We start from the raw sequence: 19,541 nt of genomic DNA on the forward strand, positions 1-19,541 counted from the left end.
ACTGTACATATACTACCATTGAAGAAGTCTGTATTTGTATGTCGCTTACAGCGATGTGGATTAGGTCCTCTGGCCAGACCTCTTTCTTTTCTTTCTCTTTCCCTTTCTTTCTCTTATTGTATTTTCCCTATTAATTTCTCATGTTCTACAGAAAGTCACCCAGTGATTCGGAGATGGAATATTGGACTTTTTTCTTAATCAACATTGTTCACAAAACAATAATGTAATGTTCATGGTTAAACACGCACAGCACACTATTAGCAGTCACCGCCAGAGATGCTCTCCAGCGCATACATTCATGAGAGACCAAACAAACCTGAGGGACCCAATTTAGCTGCTCATCTTCATGTATATCAAACATCTGTGTTAGAAAAGTTTATTACAGTATCCAAGTCCTCAGGGACAGGGACATGGAAATGACTCAGCATTTACACATCAGTGGGTAAATGAATTTTGTTAGCGTATGTTGTGCTGTTATGGCGGGATATAGCTTGACCTTTCCTGAAACCTGTATCATAATTTGTAGTCACGTGTGGTTAAGGGATGAGGTTTACCTGTAAGGTCTCAAAGCGTGCTTGCAGCTGTAGACGATCTTCAAGACCTTGACAACGCTCTTCCAGGCTCAGTATCTGCTCTTGTAATTGATTTCTCTCTAGCTCCAGCTCCTCCACCACAGTCCGCAAACCATCTTTAATTTTTAGGAAGAAATAAGGAAGAAAGAAAATTATTAAGTTTTAGAAGGAAAAACAGACAGCAATTTGTCTGCTCGATATCTACACAGTCTACAAGGTATATAGAGATAAAGTATAGGCGCACGCTGAAGTTTACACACATTCATCAAGAATGTCATTCATTTGGGATTTTTTTAATTTTTTTTTTAAGAACCATTATTTTTCCGGGTTGCTTGACCATACGGCAAACATTGTCAATGACTGATGATTCAAACAAGAAAAGGTCATTAGCATATCAGTGAATAAAACTATTGGAAATTAGTCTACATGTACAGAGCTGTGAAAAGTATTTGGCGACTACCTGAGTGTCTTTGCATAAACGTTTCAGATCATCAAGCCAATATCTCACAAAGAAAATGAACTAAATACAAAATGCAGTTTCTATATGACTGAAGATTGATTAACTGAAAATGAACTAAATCCAAAATGCAGTTTCTAAATAATGACTGAAGCTTTATTAAAGGGAAGGTCAATTCAAAAACGCTCTTTAATCATCTCAATATGTTCTATGTGACCCCACTAGTGTAAACGTATTGCAATTAATATTGTGTTTGTGAAATATGAATTAAATCCATCTCAGACGTCATTTTGCAACTCATCAAATGAAAATGACACCACAGTCGCTCAGGTAAAGGCCTAGAAAGACCAATCCTGCATTAGCCTACCCCGTGTCATCGTACTGACTGTCACATTGTAAAAAAAGACAAAAATACATCGCAACAGACAGGCAGCAATGGTGACCATTAAGTACCTTCTGCATATGCGTGAAATGTAATACCCCTCCTTACTATCGGCGGCGATTGTCACTACTCCTCATGGTTAGAAAACGCAAACCGGAAAGCTCTTTGCATTTGCACAATAAATCTTATCCTAATTCACAGTTGTTTGATCATATTTATTTTATCATTAGCTTCTTTAGTGAAAAATATAACACCTAAACTTTAAAAGTCTTAGCCATTATAGACCATTGTCAAATATCCCCTTTATTTGCAAAATTCTTGAAACTTTTTGTTTGTATAAAATGCTGCAGCAAGACTCACGCTCAAGACTACAAACTGACCATCTACCCTTATATTGGCCATCATGTATAGGCTCCTGGTCCACCTGAAACGTGATTTTCAGGTTTTGCTACATACCAATAAAATATAACATTTTATGACAATGTTTGACAGGTTGTGTACATAATTATATCAGAGGTCAGTGCATTCACAATACTAACCCCAACAAACTAGTCAGTTCAACCAGTATGCACATTGTAATGAAAATGCAAAACATTCTGAATGTCCTAATGTGATTTGATTGGGGAGTTTTCAGAAAATGAACATTATTCATAACTTTTGCAAATTGACACCTTACTTAGTAACACAAGTAACATAGCCTGACACATGGTGAGAGATGAAAACAACCAACATTGACAAAAAAACAAACACAAAACGGTATTTCTGATGAAAATGAAAAACAAAAGACCAACCCAAATGTGAGGACAACCAGTTGCATGCTGGTGTAAACTGTCTAGGGGTTCTCCCACCTGTGTCAGGTGTACTGTACTCAGGCCACCAACCTCCCATATTTTCTCCTTCCATTGGAGTTGTGCTCTCCGATGTGCTGTGGTAGTCATGGAATGAGGCTTTTCCATCAAATTCAAAATCCTCCTATGTGTAAGAAAAAATCATTAAAGAGGTGATGTAAAACTATATTCAAGGTAGTACAGTACCGTTTTAACTCTGGCAAGTAAAACCATTTTCAGGGTAGGGATTATTATTAAGGGCGGCTCGGTGGCGCACTGGGTAGCACGTCCGCCTCACAGTTAGGAGGGTGCGGGTTCGATTCCACCTCCGGCCCTCCCTGTGCGGAGTTTGCATGTTCTCCCCGAGCCCGCGTGGGTTTTCTCCGGGCACTCCGGTTTCCTCCCACATCCCAAAAACATGCTTGGTAGGCCGATTGATCACTCCAAATAGTCCCTAGGTGTGAGTGCGAGTGCGAATGGTTGTTTGTCTCTGTGAGCTCTGCAATTGGCTGGCAACCGGTTCAGGGTGTCCCCCGCCTACTGCCCGATGACGGCTGGGATAGGCTCCAGCACGCCCGCGACCCCCGTGGGGACTAAGCGGTTCAGAAAATGGATGGATGGATGGATTATTATTATCATTACAGATGTACGTCATCTGATGGCGCCGCGGATGGCTGCCACGGTGAGTCGCTCTCTGTTTCTTTGTCTTATTTTGTGTGTTTTCTGTGTCTTCTGCTGTCCATCCCGGATCACTTTTACTAGAGAAGCACTGTTAAACATCGGTCAGTCTTCTTCTGGTATTTTCTCTCCTGTTCTCTCTGATTCAGACTGTTTGTCGGAGATTTTAGCCGGAGCGGCGGTGCTATACAAGCTAGCGCGACGGCGGCGACGCGGAAAACGAGCGGGAGCCCTCGTAAAGCTGAGGCAGAGAGGGTTCCGTTCTGCCCTACCGTCAATTCATCTGGCGAATGTCCGCTCCCTGGTGAACAAGATGGACGAACTGCTGCTCCTCACTTCAAGGAACACGGACTTCAGCAGATCCGCCGCGCTGTGTTTTGTTGAGACGTGGCTTAGCGAACGAACCCCCTCACCACGCCATGGAGTTAGCTGGGTTTCGGCTAACGCGTGCAGATCGCAGCGCGGAGCTCTCCGGAAAATCAAAGGGAGGTGGTCTCTGTTTCTACATTAATGAACGTTGGTGTACCGATGTCATGGTGTTGAAAGAGTTTTGCAGCCCTCTCCTAGAAACACTTCTCATAAACTGCCGGCCGTTCTATTCACCACGGGAGTTCTCCTCGATCGTCATGGCGGCTGTTCACATCCCACCACACGCACGTGCGAGTGAAGCCACGCAGATGCTGGCTGACCAGGTGACAGACATGGAGAAACTTCTACCAAATTCACTAATCATTGTTCTGGGTGATCTTAACAGGGCGAACCTCGCACACGAACTCCCCTGATACAGACAGCACATAACGTGTCCCACCAGATGGGCACAGACACTGGACCACTGCTACACCGTAATTAAGGATGCATACCACTCTGTGGCTCGTGCAGCTTTAGGACTCTCGGACCACTGTCTAGTTCATCTGATCCCTGCCTACAGACAGAAACTAAAAACTTATAAGCCTGTGGTAAGGACTGTCAGGAAGTGGACAGTGGAGTCAAGGCAGGACCTCCAAGCCTGCTTTGATTGCACCGATTGGAGTGTTTTTGAAGCTGCAAATTCAGACTTGCATGAACTCACTGACACTGTCACATCATACATCAGTTTTTGTGAGGATCTGTGTGTGCAGACTAAGACCTTCTGCACGTACAACAACGACAAACCTTGGTTTACACCGAACCTTAGGAGGCTGCGCAAAGTCAAGGAGGAGGCCTACAGGAGCGGCGACCGGGACCTGTTCAAGCAGACCAGAAACACACTGAACCGAGAGGTCAGGAAAGCCAGGAGGTGTTACGGGGAGAGCCTGGAGAGACACCTCTCTGCCAATCCTGATCCCTCAACAGTGTGGAAAGGCCTGCAGAGCATCACGGGCTTCAAGAAACGAACCCCCCGTCCTGTGGAGAGCCCAAGGCTCGCTGACCAGCTAAACAGGTTCTACTGCAGGTTTGATCGGTCCTCCCACACAACGGGACCTCCTGCAGCACAATCCACACAATCCACATACTCACCTCCCCCCACAACTGCTCTGTCCACACCTCCATCACCGTGGTCACCGACTCTCTCTCTTGCAGAGGCCGCGCCCGCACTCCAGATTCGCGAGGAGGAAGTGCGCCAGATGTTCCGGAGACAAAAGATCAGGAAGGCACCGGGCCCAGACGGCGTGTCACCTTCCTGCTTGAAAGTCTGCGCTGAGCAGCTGGCGCCCACCTTTGCACGGATCTTCAACCGTTCCCTGGAGCTGTGTGAGGTGCCCTCGTGCTTCAAGAGCTCCACCATCGTTCCAGTGGCCAAGAAGCCCGCCATCACAGGTCTGAATGACTATAGATCTGTTGCACTGACATCTGTGGTCATGAAATCTTTCGAGAGGTTAGTACTGAACCACCTGAAGGATGTCACGGGCCCCCTGCTGGACCCCCTCCAGTTTGCCTACCGGGCAATGATGCGGTCAACATGGGACTGCACTACATCCTGCAACACCTGGACACCCCAGGAAAGTACGCCAGGATCCTGTTTGTGGACTTCAGGTCGGCGTTCAACACCATCGCTCCTGACATCCTCCAACAGAAGCTCATCCAGCTCGCGGTGCCTGCCTCCACCTGTCAGTGGATCACCAGCTTCCTGACCAACAGGAGACAGCGTGTGAGGCTGGGGAGCATCACATCTGACACCCTGACCACCAACACTGGAGCCCCTCAGGGATGCGTCCTCTCCCCACTGCTCTTCTCCCTCTACACCAACGATTTCTCTGCAAGTGACTCTTCCGTGAAGCTCCTGAAGTATGCAGACGACACCACTCTCGTCGGACTGATCCAGAATGGTGATGAGACTGCGTACAGACAGGAGGTGGAGCGGCTGGTCCACTGGTGCAGCCAAAACCACCTGGACCTGAACCCGCTCAAGACCGTGGAGATGACAGTGGACTTCAGGCGAGGCCCTTCACCACTTTCACCCCTCACTATCCGCAGTAATACTATTCTCTCATCAGACACCTTCAAGTTCCTGGGAACCACAATCTCTCGGGACCTGAAATGGACCGGCCACATAGACTCTGTCCGGAAGAAGGCCCAGCAGAGGCTGTACTTCCTGAGACAGATCAAGAAGTTCAACCTGCCGCGGGAGCTGCTGAAGACCTTCTACACTGCCATCATCCAGTCTGTCCTCTGCACCTCCATCACTGTCTGGTTTGGATCGGCCTCCAAACAAGACAAGCACAGACTGCAACGGACAATAAGGACTGCAGAAAAGATAATTGGAATCAACCTCCCATCTATCCAAGACTTGTACCTGTCCAGGACCAGGAAACGTGCAAGTAACATCTCAACAGACCCTTCGCACCCAGGTTGCAGCCTGTTTGAACTACTCCCCTCCGGACGCCGTTATAGAGCTCTGTACACTAAAACCAGCAGACACAGAGACAGCTTCTTCCCCCAGGCTGTCGCTCTGATGAACTCACACCACTCTTAGAGTCTCAGAGTCATTACTGTGCAATAACATCCCGCTTTCCACACCTTTTTTGTCTACACTGTTTGTACTATGTGTCCTCTCTGCATCCATTGCAGCCTGGTCATCCTAGAAGAGGGACCCTCCCATCTGTGGTCTCTTCTCAAGGTTTCTCATTTCCCCTAGCTGGAGTTTTGAGTTTTTCCTTGCCCTCTTGGGAGTTTAAGATCAGTTTAAGATCGGGGGGTGTTTGAGAATATCTTTCGTTCTTCACATGTCCTGAGTGTTGTTGTTAGTCACCTAAATGTTGAACAGAGGCTGTGATTTACCGAAGTCAAATTCCTTGTTTGGCACGCTCAAACATGGCGAATAAAAAACTCTTGAATCTTGAATCTCTTGAATCTTATAGAGGTTGAGCTGTTGGTTAATGCATACCTTATGTCTAAGGATAGATTCACATTGGAGGTAAACGGGAGCTATTTTGGATTGTTTTAACCTATATGCAACATGTATCTGATTTCTTGTCTGATCGTTTGAAAGGTTCAATTCTGATATTTGCAAATCCAACCTGGGTCATTTTCTAATGTAGTCCTAGATTGAATGTGCAATGCAACCTCGGTCTGAATGACCAGGCCACGTATAGTATCCAAACTATACGTGATCTAAATCCCAATATTCAGTGTGCATTGAGGTGGGGGTGACTTTAATTTACTCCCACTTGAAACATGAATCAAAGTAGACATTTGTGGTGATAGTAATAATTAGTAATTCAGCGACACATTTATTCATTACATACGGCAATGAAGTAACGTCATCTCCATGAAAAGCCTCGCCTTATTTCCCAAAAATAATTTTATTTCTACCTCCTCCCGAATCACTTCTCGGTAGATACAGAATAGTAAAAATTGAGCCCCGACACGCTGAACCATACAGTGGTACCTCTAATTACAAACTGAATTGGTTCCGCGATTGGGTTTGTAAGTAGAAACTTTGTAAGTAGCAGCAACATTTTCTATAGAAATCAATGTAAAAGCAAATAATGCGTGCTGGACTATCCCAAAAGTCACACTATTTGCCCTATTGCTCTGTGTAAAATAGGGAAAACCAAAACAACAGTTTTATTTTTGCTTTTTCAAACTTTTATAACAAAAATAAATCTCACTTTATTTTTAACCTCCTAACTTTGCTTGGAGAGGGAGTAACCTGTTCTAATTTTTCTACACTTGCTAAAAAGACCCCTGAGAAGACACACAAAAAGTTAGACTAATAAATCATGGTTCGCTTCGACGTATTACTCGCTATGTGAAGTGTGTTCTTCATGTTTTTATTGAAAACAAACTATCTCCAACACAGCAACGGCTTCCACCTTTCAGTCAATGCGCGTGTGCTCCTGCAACAGGGGGTTTTCACTTTGGCACAACGGCTGTACTCCATCGTGAGCTCGACGATATGCATGCCTTCGCCATGCTCCTTTATGATTTTTTTTTTTCACAAATTCTTACTTGATCATTAAGACATCACTTACTTACAAGTATAGTTGACCACTTCCCATGTTATTTTTAGTATAGTTGATCATTTTACATGCTTTTATATCTTTATCTTGAACATATTCAAAACATAAAAAATAGAGAAATCATCAAATAAAGCAATTAACACTGTAAAGCGCCATATCCAAGTCCACTGTCTGCTGTATGTACACTTGCTCCATTTTTGCTCCTGTTATATTTATTATTATTTGTTTATTTATCATTTATTCAACACTTATTTATTCATTGTTTGTGCCTTCTTGGGTTTTTTTGTGTTGCTTGTATGCATATGTGTACTATCTCACGGAGGGATAGTGGGAATGTAATTTCAATCTCTTTGTGTGTCTTGGTACATGAAAAAAATCGACGATAAAGCAGACTTTGACAAAACCAAATAAACAAAACAAAAAACTACATCTTAAAAAAATTATATTTTCAGACAAAACTGGATGAGGGCGCTCTAAATTTCACCGTTGGCCGTGACTCAACAACTGGGTGGGCTTAAGAAAAATGGCACCAAAAAGAAACTCATATTTTGTAGGTTACAAACTTCAAGTTGTAAAATATGCAGCTGAAAACAGTAATCGAGCAGCAGAAAGAAAGTTTGGAGAACCGTGATGTACCAATGGATTACTATTTCAAGTGACGTCAGTGGCACGGCGCGGCGCAGCGCGGCGCAGCGCGGCGGTTGTTTACATAAAAGAGAAACGTACCCACGTAAGGAATACCGGCATCATTAGCGGTGATCATTTCTAAGTGACACGGAGGACAAAGAGTTTGAAGGAATTAAGGATTTGGAGTGACATAGAAGGTTTGAAAAACTATTATGGGTTTTACGCACCCCCGGTCCTACTCTACTGAGTCGGGGGCCGGCGCTCGGCCGAGTAGCTGTCCGCGAACGGTGCATGGGGCTCGGACATTACGCGCGCCCGGTCCTATGCCATGGAGCTCTCGTGTCTGGAAGTCCACGCCGCCACACGCTTGGAAGTTTGTTTTGTTTAATAAAGAGTCGTTTACCAAACCCACGTCTATCCTTGTACTTTGTTAACGCTACAATATAGTTATATACTAGATCTGTGGAATAAAGACGAGGCTGACGTCAGGGTGCACGCGCGGCGATGTTGACAAAGGACGACAAATTTGATCGATGGATTTAATGGATTTAAAGTGCACGGATGGTTTGATAATATTATTGCTTATATTATAGTTATTTGAAATATAGTTTATCTATCGTTATATGAGCCTGTGGAATATTTTGAAGTGCAAGCGCCCTCAGCCGCGCGCACCCATTGTTGACAAAGAACGATCGATGGATTTAATGAATTGGAGTGACACCGATGATTTTATAAACGTGTTATTCATGTAATTGTTTTCTTTAATAACTCTATATGTTACGTCAGGCCCATTCTCAGCTCTTCGTTTGTGTTTGTCACGTTAGCATACCTATCGTTTAGCCTGTTGCTATCGTATTGAACAATCGATGGATTTAATGAATTGGAGTGACACCGATGGTTTTATAAACATGTTATTTATGTAATAGTTGTCGTAAATCACTCTATATGTTACGTCAGGCCCGTTCTCAGCTCCTCATTTGTGTTTGTCACGTTAGCATACCAATCGTTTAGCCTGTTGTTATCGTATCGAACGATCGATGGATTTAATGAATTGGAGTGACACCGATGGTTTTATAAACATGTTATTCATGTAATAGTTGTCCTTAATCACTCTATGTTACGTCAGGCCCGTTCTCAGCTCTTTGTTTGTGTTTGTCACGTTAGTATACCTATCGTTTAGCCTGTTGTTGCTATCGTTTAGCCTGTTGTTGCTCGTTCATGACTGTTTTTGGTGTGGGATTTTGTCGAATAAATTGCCCCCCAAAATGCGACTTATACTCCAGAGCGACTTATATATGTTTTTTTTCACTTTTTGGGGCATTTTATGGCTGATGCGACTTATACTCCGGAGCGACTTATAGTCCGTAAAATACGGTATATCGATAGCCTTAGGGCACATACGGTTTACCTGTTTTACACTATACCTGTTTTTACACTGCTAACACGCCGAGACGAACAGGGAATGGCAAAGCAAAGGAGACAAGGCGGAAGGAGGGGGGTTTGTTCGGCGCTTTGGGTCGGAAGTCAAAAATCGGTTTGTAAGTAGCTATAAAAAAATCACAAGGCTCCGGTTTGTATCTCAAAAAGTTCGTAAGTACAGGCGTTCGTAAGTAGAGGTACCACTGCATTTACTTTGGTAAATACGAAGTTGTGTATGATCGCATTTCTTCTTCTGCACATGCAGGCCGCTTAAGGGAGACATTTGGTACACACCACAGACAGTCTGAGGTTATTATGTATTGTGACCACACAAACCAGGATGCACGCACCGGATTTTATCCCCAACAATCTGAATTGAGCATTAAGACCTTACAGTCTGAACCTAGCCTATAGGTCATGGTGACTTATGTCATATAACGTAATTCCTGGTCTGTAAGCCGCTACTTTTTGCACAAGCTTTGAACCCTGCTACTTGTCATTCAGTGCGGCGTATCTATGGATTTTTTTTGGTTTTTGTGATGACTAATACACTTATACACTCGTAAAAGGTTTGTGGGCCACTGTTGTGCGGCACCGTTTTGCTGGGCGGAGGGATAAGTGACCAGACACACGGTCACTGGGGAGAAGAGTGGTGTGTTGATCGCATGTCTATCCGCCAGACAAACAGTGCCATAAAGAAGGGACAGAAGGAGATCAAGAGAAACATTACTGAAGAAAGGAAGCTTTTAAACACAAACCCTCACTATGGAGGACAAAAGAAATGCATATGATGCCGCATTTATGTTAAAGGCAGTCAATTTGGCTCTTAATGAAGGAACTAGAGCTGCTCATGCACTGTAGAGGTTTCCTCCGGTCACTAGAGGGCACTGGGCTATTGATGATGACATCTTGTTGTGTCACACTTTTCTTTCTTTATTTCCCGCTCATGTCTACTCTGGAGCTATACGTGTAGCTCAGGGACTTCCAAAGTTCAGTCCTCAGGGGCCGCATTCCTACATGTTTTTCAAGTTTCCCTTGTTAAACACACCTGATTCAATTATCAGGCTGCTGCAGAACGTGAGGATGAACTGATCATTTGAATCAGGTGTGTTTAACAAGGGAAACTTGGAAAACATGTAGGAATGCAGCCCCCGAGGACTGGACTTTGAGACCCCTGGTGTAGCTCATATCACATTGGCAACTTTACCCCTGTAAGTGGTCCCATTTTATTTATTATTAGTTGTGTGTTGCTCGTGTTTCCTGCACATTAAGTTTATTAAGTTTTGGTCGTCGCTGAGATTTATACATGTTTGTATGTTTGCTGAGCTCCTTCATCTCTGTCAATAAAGGTTATGTTCAAGATTCAAGATGTTTATTGGCCATGTTTGGGCATGCCAAACAAGGAATTTGACAAGGAGATCTCAGCCTCTGTTCAACATTTAGGTGACTAACAACATTCAGGACTTGTGCGAAAATTGACAATTATTCTCAACCATCCCCTGTTCTTAAACTCTGTTAATACAAGGTATGCGTCCCCAAAGAACCATCTCTTCTCTGACAATATTGTTTGTGTATATTCTTTTAAAAATGGTAATTAAATATTAAAAAACCTGCGGCTTATGGTCCGGTGCGGCTTGTATATGAACAAAACAAGATTTTCCTTTCAATTTAGCTGATGCGGTTTATAATCAGGTGTGACTTATAGTCCAGAAATTACGGTAGTCAGATGTTATTGCTTTGAGAGCAAAACAAAAATGTGCAAACACAGCAATAAGCGTATCACAATCTTTGCAGGCTGCTGAAATACAGAATGAGTAAAAATTTGGTGTTTTTTTTTTTTTAACGACCATATTCGGTTGGCAATGTCTCAAAATTGATATGGCAAACCTGAAGAGGATTATGGTAAAGGATAAGCATGTTCACATTTCATGGTTACAAATAATTTATGTTTGGGACAATAATATGCTGTATGTGCATACCTGCATGCTTCTTTGGGCTGGTACAGTCAACTTCTTGTGCCCGTGTTGGCTGAGCCCCTGAGCTTGAGCCAGCTCCTCTTCCAACTCCTGCTGCCGAGTGGCCAGTGCTGGATTGGAGCAGCCAGGAAAGAACCAGTCATCCTCAATCAGTTTTGTGCCACAGGTATAGGGGGTATTTATTTGGGTTGGATTGAGGATGTACATAGGTATGGATGGAAATGGCACAAGACAGGGTTTGGATAAAACTGTCGCTAAGACAAAAAGATACTGATAGTGTTAAATAATTGTGATCACAGATGGTGGTTGTAGTGGGTGAAGGGAGATTGCCATTAGAACCGGTTTCAAGAAACAGTGGATGGAGTAAAAGGCAAAATAATGGAGACAAAGATGGAGTGAATTTCAGGAAGAAGAACAATGTGAAAAGAACACTTAGTGAAAATCTGCTGTTCAAGCTTGCACGTTTAGTGGAAAGAAAAAGTGACTGCCTTCAAGTCTTTGGGCGACAAGAAAAATCATTGATGGCAGAAAGACCAGAGAAATTTTCATCAATCATCATAGAAGGCAATAATCACCAGGATCACTGACTTAAGTGAGGATTCAGATAGGTGATCTGTGATGTGGCTTTTTTCCCAATCATGTACAAAACATGTTCCCATCTGTTTTGTGACAACAGGCTGACAGTGTAGGCAGAGGGGGCAGCTCAAAGCAAAAGAAGAAAATAGTCGAAGGAAGGTAATTACAAAAGAACAGGAGATACTTATGATGCAGCGACAGGCCTGCCTTACAAAATTGTTTGAAGATATGAATGCAAGGCACTACATCCGTTAAACGTTTGATTAAATATGCTGATTAAATATGCTACAGAAAACAAATAGGGATGTTTGATCAACATTTTGCTCAGAACGCGCAATATAATGAATTTAAATAAATAAATAATCAAGATATGTGGTTGTGCAACTTAATTTCTTTTTAAGGGTAGAGCTCTGCTGTTTGTATTGTTTTTTTAATTTTTGGTGTTATGTGATGTTTACTGTTCTACCTGTGGACTTCTTGTGGACGGTTTTTAGCATTTTGGACGTGACATTTGTCAAAGGAGAATATCGGTGCTTGATGGTTGCGACTTTTTGGCAGCATGTGGACATTTTATTGGGGGGTTGTTGACTCTGACTTTCGTCGCTCGACGATTAAGGGGTGCTTGTGTTTTTTGCGTCCGTAATGGGCACCATTATTCACAGACATGTTTTCTTCAGCGGAAGTGTTGGCGCTGTTGGACAGTCTACGTTAATACCACTGGATGGAAGACTGGTAGAGCTGAGGATTAAGAGAGAGGAACGTCAATCTGGAACCCAGAGGTGTGAGATGTGGAGAGGAATGATGAGTCGGCGCCTCAAAATGAACCGCCTCTAAATAAAGCACCTCTAAATGAAGCTCCTCTAAATGGGCAAGGAGAATTGAACGATTCTTTATGTATGTTACTCATCAACGGCTGCTACAACTGCTGGTTTACTTTCAAATTTAGCCTGTAGCAGACATATGTGACGTCATGTATGCTGTGGTCATGAAGAATGAAATACTATGACGTCATGTATTATCACGCTCCTGAGCTGGAAATGTCAATTAAAAAAAAAAAAAAAAATGCCATTATATGTACGATATTTAACTTAATATACTACAAAGAAGGTGGCACAGTGATGCACAGGTTAGGACAGGTATGGGCAAACTACGGCCCGCGGGCCACATCCGGCCCATGGGACCGTTTAATCCGGCCCGCCAACCCTAAATAAATTGTATTATTAAACTTTTTTTTCCCGGTCATTTTGCCTGCAATGACTGCGTTTCCCCAGTAGATGGGGAACCACTCGCCTGCGCATTTACTACCGGAAGCCGTGTCAGAAAGCTCGGTGCACACTCACAAGTGCGTGTACGTACTCAGTAGTACGGAAATGGCGCACTCGCGCTCTATTTGTATCAGTGCCGAATTTAGAGCGTGGGCTGTGATGACAGCATTCTTGTAATTTGCGCGCCGAGCTTTCGGATACAGTTTTACGCTAAAGCCACCCACAAACCGTCCCCTGGAATCCTTCCATTAAAATGAGTCGCCCAAGGAAAAGCAAGGTGGACACTGAGTCCCGAGTGTTTAAAAAGAGTGGCCAATTTGGCTCGACGTCACGCGACGTGACGTTCAGCCACATGAACATCAACATCAACCCGTCACAGATCTAGGTAAACGGACCAACACCTCGGATCTCTCCTTAGAATTGCCACAACAAATTTTACTCCAGACTATGACACACTAGCAAAAAAAGGGAGACAAACTACACTGTTCCCACTGAAAATGAAGGGGAGGCTTTCAAGTTTATTGTAAAAAAATGCATTTTGAATATGATCTGTACAAATAGCAGGGATTGAAACTAGCGACCATTCTCATTTTCAAACAATGCAGGATGCTCAAGGACATTGACGCACCACCTGTTTGTGACTAATCTTAACCTGTAAACTTCTTAAGGCTTACTTTAAGGAAGTGTTTCCCGTTTCCTCACCACTGTTACCAGGTGTTTGTGAGTTAAAACTCTGCTCTGATTTTCAGATACCCCTCACCGTGTTGCCGTTTTGATTACTTTATTTGGATGTATGCTTTCACCGATTCTTCAAGATGATATATTTGGTCAGAATGTTTGCCGTTTGATGTGATCTCATAAGATAAACATCTTTCATTAATCTGACCTGCAGACACTGAAGTGATGGAGACTGTTATTCATAATAACAGTGTCGTATTTTATGAGAATCACTGATAGCAGTTTTTTAGGGATTTTTTTTTTTTTTTAATGCTGTTAATAAATGAATTTGTTTTCAAAAAACTTTTTTTGAATATTCACGCTTTACTACCTACTAAAGGCCAAAACCTTTTATGCAATGACCTTTACAGGTCGTTTATATTACTTCACACAAACTCTACATCCATCTGCTCCTGGTTCGGCCCCCCGGTCAAAATTTAGAACCCAATTCGGCCCGCAAGTCAAAAAGTTTGCCCACCCCTGGGTTAGAATATCCGCGTCACAGCTCAGATGTGTGTTTGGTCTCATGTGTGAGCTGGAGAGGTTTGAGTCTGGCTCTGGCCTTCTTGTGTGGAGTTTGCAGGCTCTCCCCAGGTATTGTGGTTTCCTCCCACATTTCAAAGACATGTATGGTGGGCCAATTGAGCACTCCAAATTGTGTGATATGTGTTTTTATATGTGTGCCCCGCAATTAGCTGGCAATCAGTTCAGGGTGTACCCTAACCACGGGCCCAAAAACTGCTGGGATCGGCTCGAGCACGACCGCGACCCTCGTGGAGACAAGCGGTATGGATAATGGATGGATGCTCAAGATATTTAATGTGATAAACCATCATTAACTTTGAATTTTATGTCTGTAACAAATTCCAAAAAAGCTGCGACAGGGTCATGTTTACCACTGTGTTACCTTTTTTTTTTTAAAAATGTCAATGAATATTTGGGAAACTAAGGTCACTAATTGTTGAACTTTTGTAGATGGAATTCTTTGCCATTCTTGCTTGATGTACAGCTTCAGCTGTTCAACAGTGCCGCATATTTTATACTTCATAATGCACACACATTTTCAATGGGAGACAAGTAGGGACTGCAGGCAGCCCAGTTTAGTACCTGCACTCTTATTATAAGGCCACACTGTTGTAACATGTACAGAATGGGGTTTGGCATTGTCTTGCTGAAATAAGCAGGGGCGTCCATGAAAAACCCCTCCGCGAGTCGTCACCTTATCGTGGTGGAGGGGTTTGCGTGCCCCTATGATCCTAGGAGCCATGTTGTCGGGGGCTTCATGCCCCTGGTAGGGTCACCCATGGCAAACGGGTCCTAGGTGAGGGGTCAGACAAAGCACGGCTCACCCAAGCCCCTTATGATGAAAACCATAAATGGACTTTGTTTTCCCTCGCCCGGACGCGGGTCACCGGGGCCCCCCTCTGGAGCCAGGCCTGGAGGTGGGGCTCGAAGGCGAGCGTCTGGTGGCCGGGTCTTCACCCATGGGGCCCGGCCGGGCATAGCCCGAAATGGAAACGTGGGTCCCCCTTCCCATGGGCTCACCACCTGTGGGAGGGGCCGAAGGGGTCGGGTGCAATGTGAGCTGGGCGGCAGCCAAAGGCAGGGACCTTGGCGGTCTGATCCCCGGCTGCAGAAGCTGGCTCTTGGGACATGGAATGTCACCTCTCTGGCTGGAAAGGAGCCCGAGCTGGTGTGCGAGGCAGAAAGATTCCGACTAGATATAGTCGGACTAGCCTCCACACACAGTTTGGGTTCCGGTACAAGCCCTCTTGAGAGGGGCTGGACTCTCTTCCACTCTGGAGTTGCCCACGGTGAGAGGCGTCGAGCAGGTGTGGGTATACTTATTGCCCCCCGGCTGGGCGCCTGCACATTGGGGTTCACCCCGGTGAACGAGAGGGTAGCCTCCCTCCGCCTTCGGGTGGGGGGACGGGTCCTGACTGTTGTTTGTGTCTATGCACCAAACAGCAGCTCAGAGTACCCACCCTTCTTGGGGTCCCTGGAAGAGGTGCTGGAGAGCGCTCCTTCTGGGGACTCCATCGTTCTACTGGGTGACTTCAATGCTCACGTGGGCAATGACAGTGAGACCTGGAAGGGCGTGATTGGGAGGAACGGCCCCCCTGATCTGAACCCGAGCGGTGTTCTATTGTTGGACTTCTGTGCTCGACACGGATTTTCAATAATGAACACCATGTTCAAACATAAGGGTGTCCATGTGTGCACTTGGCACCAGGACACCCTAGGCCGCAGTTCGATGATAGACTTTGTAGTCGTGTCATCGGATTTGCGGCCGCATGTTTTGGACACTCGGGTGAAGAGAGGGGCGGAGCTGTCAACTGATCACCACCTGGTGGTGGGTTGGCTCCGATGGTGGGGGAAGATGCCGGTCCGACCTGGCAGACCCAAACGCTCTGTGAGGGTCTGCTGGGAACGTCTGGCAGAATCTCCTGTCAGGAAGAGCTTCAACTCCCACCTCCGGCAGAGCTTTTCCCACGTCCCGGGGGAGGCGGGGGACATTGAGTCTGAGTGGACCATGTTCCGCGCCTCCATTGTTGAGGCGGCCGACCGGAGCTGTGGCCGTAAGGTCGTTGGTGCCTGTCGTGGCGGCAATCCCCGAACCCGCTGGTGGACACCGGCGGTAAGGGATGCCGTCAAGCTGAAGAAGGAGTCCTATCGGGCCGTTTTGGCCTGCGGGACTCCGGAGGCAGCTGACAGGTACCGGATGGCCAAGCGGAACGCGGCTTCGGCGGTTGCTGAGGCAAAAACCCGGGCGTGGGAGGAGTTCGGTGAGGCCATGGAGAATGACTTTCGGACGGCTTCGAGGAAATTCTGGTCCACCATCCGGCGTCTCAGGAGGGGGAAGCAGTGCAACGTCAACACTGTTTACAGTGGGGATGGCGTGCTGCTGACCTCGACTCGGGACGTCGTGAGTCGGTGGGGAGAATACTTCGAAGACCTCCTCAATTCCACCTACACGCCTTCCATTGAGGAAGCAGGGCCTGGAGACTCTGAGGCGGATTCTCCAATCTCTGGGGCCGAAGTCACTGAGGTAGTCAAAAAACTCCTCGGTGGCAAGGCCCCGGGGGTGGATGAGATCCGCCCGGAGTTCTTAAAGGCTCTGGATGTTGTGGGGCTGTCATGGCTGACACGCCTCTACAACGTTGCGTGGACATCGGGGACAGTGCCTCTGGATTGGCAGACTGGGGTGGTGGTTCCCCTCTTTAAGAAGGGGGACCGGAGGGTGTGTTCCAATTACAGGGGAATCACACTCCTCAGCCTCCCTGGTAAGGTCTATTCAGGGGTGCTGGAGAGGAGGGTCCGTCGGGAGGTCGAACCTCGGATTCAGGAGGAGCAGTGTGGCTTTCGTCCTGGCCGTGGAACAGTGGACCAGCTCTACACCCTCGGCAGGATCCTCGAGGGTGCATGGGAGTTCGCCCAACCAGTCCACATGTGTTTTGTGGACTTGGAGAAGGCGTTCGACCGTGTCCCTCGGGAGGTTCTGTGGAGGGTGCTTCGGGAGTACGGGGTGCCGAGCCAACTGATAAGGGCGGTTCGGTCCCTGTACCACCGATGCCAGAGTCTGGTCCGCATTTCCGGCAGTAAGACAGATTCGTTCCCAGTGAGGGTTGGACTCCGCCAAGGCTGCCCTTTGTCACCGATTCTGTTCATAATTTTTATGGACAGAATTTCTAGGCGCAGCCGAGGCGTTGAGGGGGTCCGGTTTGGGGACCTCAGCATCGCGTCTTTGCTTTTTGCAGATGACGTGGTGCTGTTGGCTTCTTCAGGCCGTGATCTCCAGCTCTCGCTGGAACGATTCGCAGCCGAGTGTGAAGCGGTCGGGATGAGGGTCAGCACCTCCAAATCCGAGTCCATGGTCCTCGATCGGAAAAGGGTGGAATGCCCTCTCCGGATCGGGGATGAGATCCTGCCCCAAGTGGAGGAGTTCAAGTATCTTGGAGTCTTGTTCACGAGTGAGGGGAGGATGGAGCGTGAGATCGACAGGCGGATCGGTGCAGCGTCGGCAGTAATGCGGACCCTGTACCGGTCCGTTGTGGTGAAGAGAGAGGTGAGCCAAAAGGCAAAGCTCTCAATTTACCGGTCGATTTACGCTCCTACCCTCACCTATGGTCACGAGCTATGGGTCGTGACCGAAAGAACGAGATCTCGGATACAAGCGGCCGAAATGAGTTTTCTCCGCAGGATGTCCGGGCTCTCCCTTAGAGATAGGGTGAGAAGCTCGGTCATCCGGGAGAGACTCGGAGTAGAGTCGCTACTCCTCCACGTTGAGAGGAGCCAGATGAGGTGGCTCGGGCATCTTATCAGGATGCCTCCTGGACGCCTCCCTGGGGAGGTGTTCCGGGCATGTCCCACCGGTAGGAGACCCCGGGGACGACCCAGGACGCGCTGGAGAGACTATGTCTCTCAGCTGGCCTGGGAACGCCTTGGGATCCCCCGGGATGAGCTGGATGAAGTGGCTGGGGAGAGGGAAGTCTGGGAGTCCCTCCTAAAGCTGCTGCCCCCGCGACCCGACCCCGGATAAGCGGAAGAAGATGGATGGATGGATGGATGGTCCATGAAAAAGACATTGCTTGGAAAGTAGTATATGTTTCTCTAAAACCTGTTTGTATCTTTCAGCTTAAATGAGTCAACAGATCTGTAAGTAACCCATGCCCCATTGTTGGAAATGATATACTTTTGATCATTGGATTCTATGTATCTACTTTTGTGTGCAAGATTCTCCCAGTATGTGACCATCTGGCCTTGTGAAAATGACTTGGGGGCATATGGCCGGCTAATGACTGGAGTCATTAGCCGCGCTATACAATAAGCCCCACAGTTAGCTAGACATGATCAGATCATGAAATTGTCATGGGATGGCTGAAGCAGAGACACAGACTATGTCTTTGTTAAGATAATGGTCATGAGACGTCCATACTGCTCCGACCATAAGAGTATCTCCTTTGTTCTGTGGTAATGAGATAATAATTATGTCCGTCCTGTTTGGAAACCAACTCGATCATGTACACATGCCCCTTTGTGGTAATGAGATAATAATTATGTCCTTCCTGTTTGGAAACCTACTTGATCATGTACACTTTGTTTCTCTCTCAATAAAAGGCACGGCTAAATTCGAGCAGAGTGCGGATCTCAGCCACACTTGCGGTGTGTGTGTCTGGGGTACGTCCTGCGCAGAAGAAAACGCTAAGCCAAAAAGACCTACCGTCTCTGAGACTGATTTCAGATAAATGTTGTCAACCCAACACCCATACCATCACAGAAGTTCAATTTTAACATTAAATTTGTTGTGTTTTTAGTGTATTCAATTAAATATAGGTTGAACATCATTTTCCAAAACATTATATTTGGTTTCTATTTATGTTTAACAAAATGCCCCAACTTCATTGGAATTGGGCTTTGTATTTGCAGTGATCGAAGGCCACTTGTACTGATCGGAAGCAATAGGTAAATGCTAATGTCAGCCACCCTCTCATCACGTCAAACGTATCTGCACACAGCACATTTTTTTTCTAAATACAGATGTTCGAGCTTCTAATGTGTTGTTTTGAGGGATTAATCTCAGCTGCGAAAAGAATAGCTATAGT

General features: G+C 45.9%; 1 protein-coding gene across 8 annotated transcripts in view; it reads right to left on the bottom strand.

Moving 5' to 3' along the window:
• Positions 1 to 19,541, bottom strand: part of si:ch211-220f16.2 (golgin subfamily B member 1) — an 87,674-nt gene that overhangs the window by 41,019 nt on the left and 27,114 nt on the right. For 6 of the 8 annotated variants that reach the window (XM_049718576.1, XM_049718580.2, XM_049718575.2 and 3 more), the window contains 3 exons: positions 11,384 to 11,490; positions 2,203 to 2,383; positions 555 to 688 (listed from right to left, as the gene is read on the bottom strand). In XM_049718576.1, the coding sequence (XP_049574533.1) occupies positions 555 to 688; positions 2,203 to 2,383; positions 11,384 to 11,490 (422 nt within the window). The remainder of the gene's footprint in view (positions 1 to 554; positions 689 to 2,202; positions 2,384 to 11,383; positions 11,491 to 19,541) is intronic. The other 2 variants (XM_049718579.2, XM_049718578.2) reach the window with 2 other exon arrangements.

The sequence above is a fragment of the Syngnathus scovelli genome, chromosome 4 (genome assembly GCF_024217435.2).
Source record: "Syngnathus scovelli strain Florida chromosome 4, RoL_Ssco_1.2, whole genome shotgun sequence".
In the NCBI taxonomy this organism is placed as follows: Eukaryota; Metazoa; Chordata; class Actinopteri; order Syngnathiformes; family Syngnathidae; genus Syngnathus; species Syngnathus scovelli.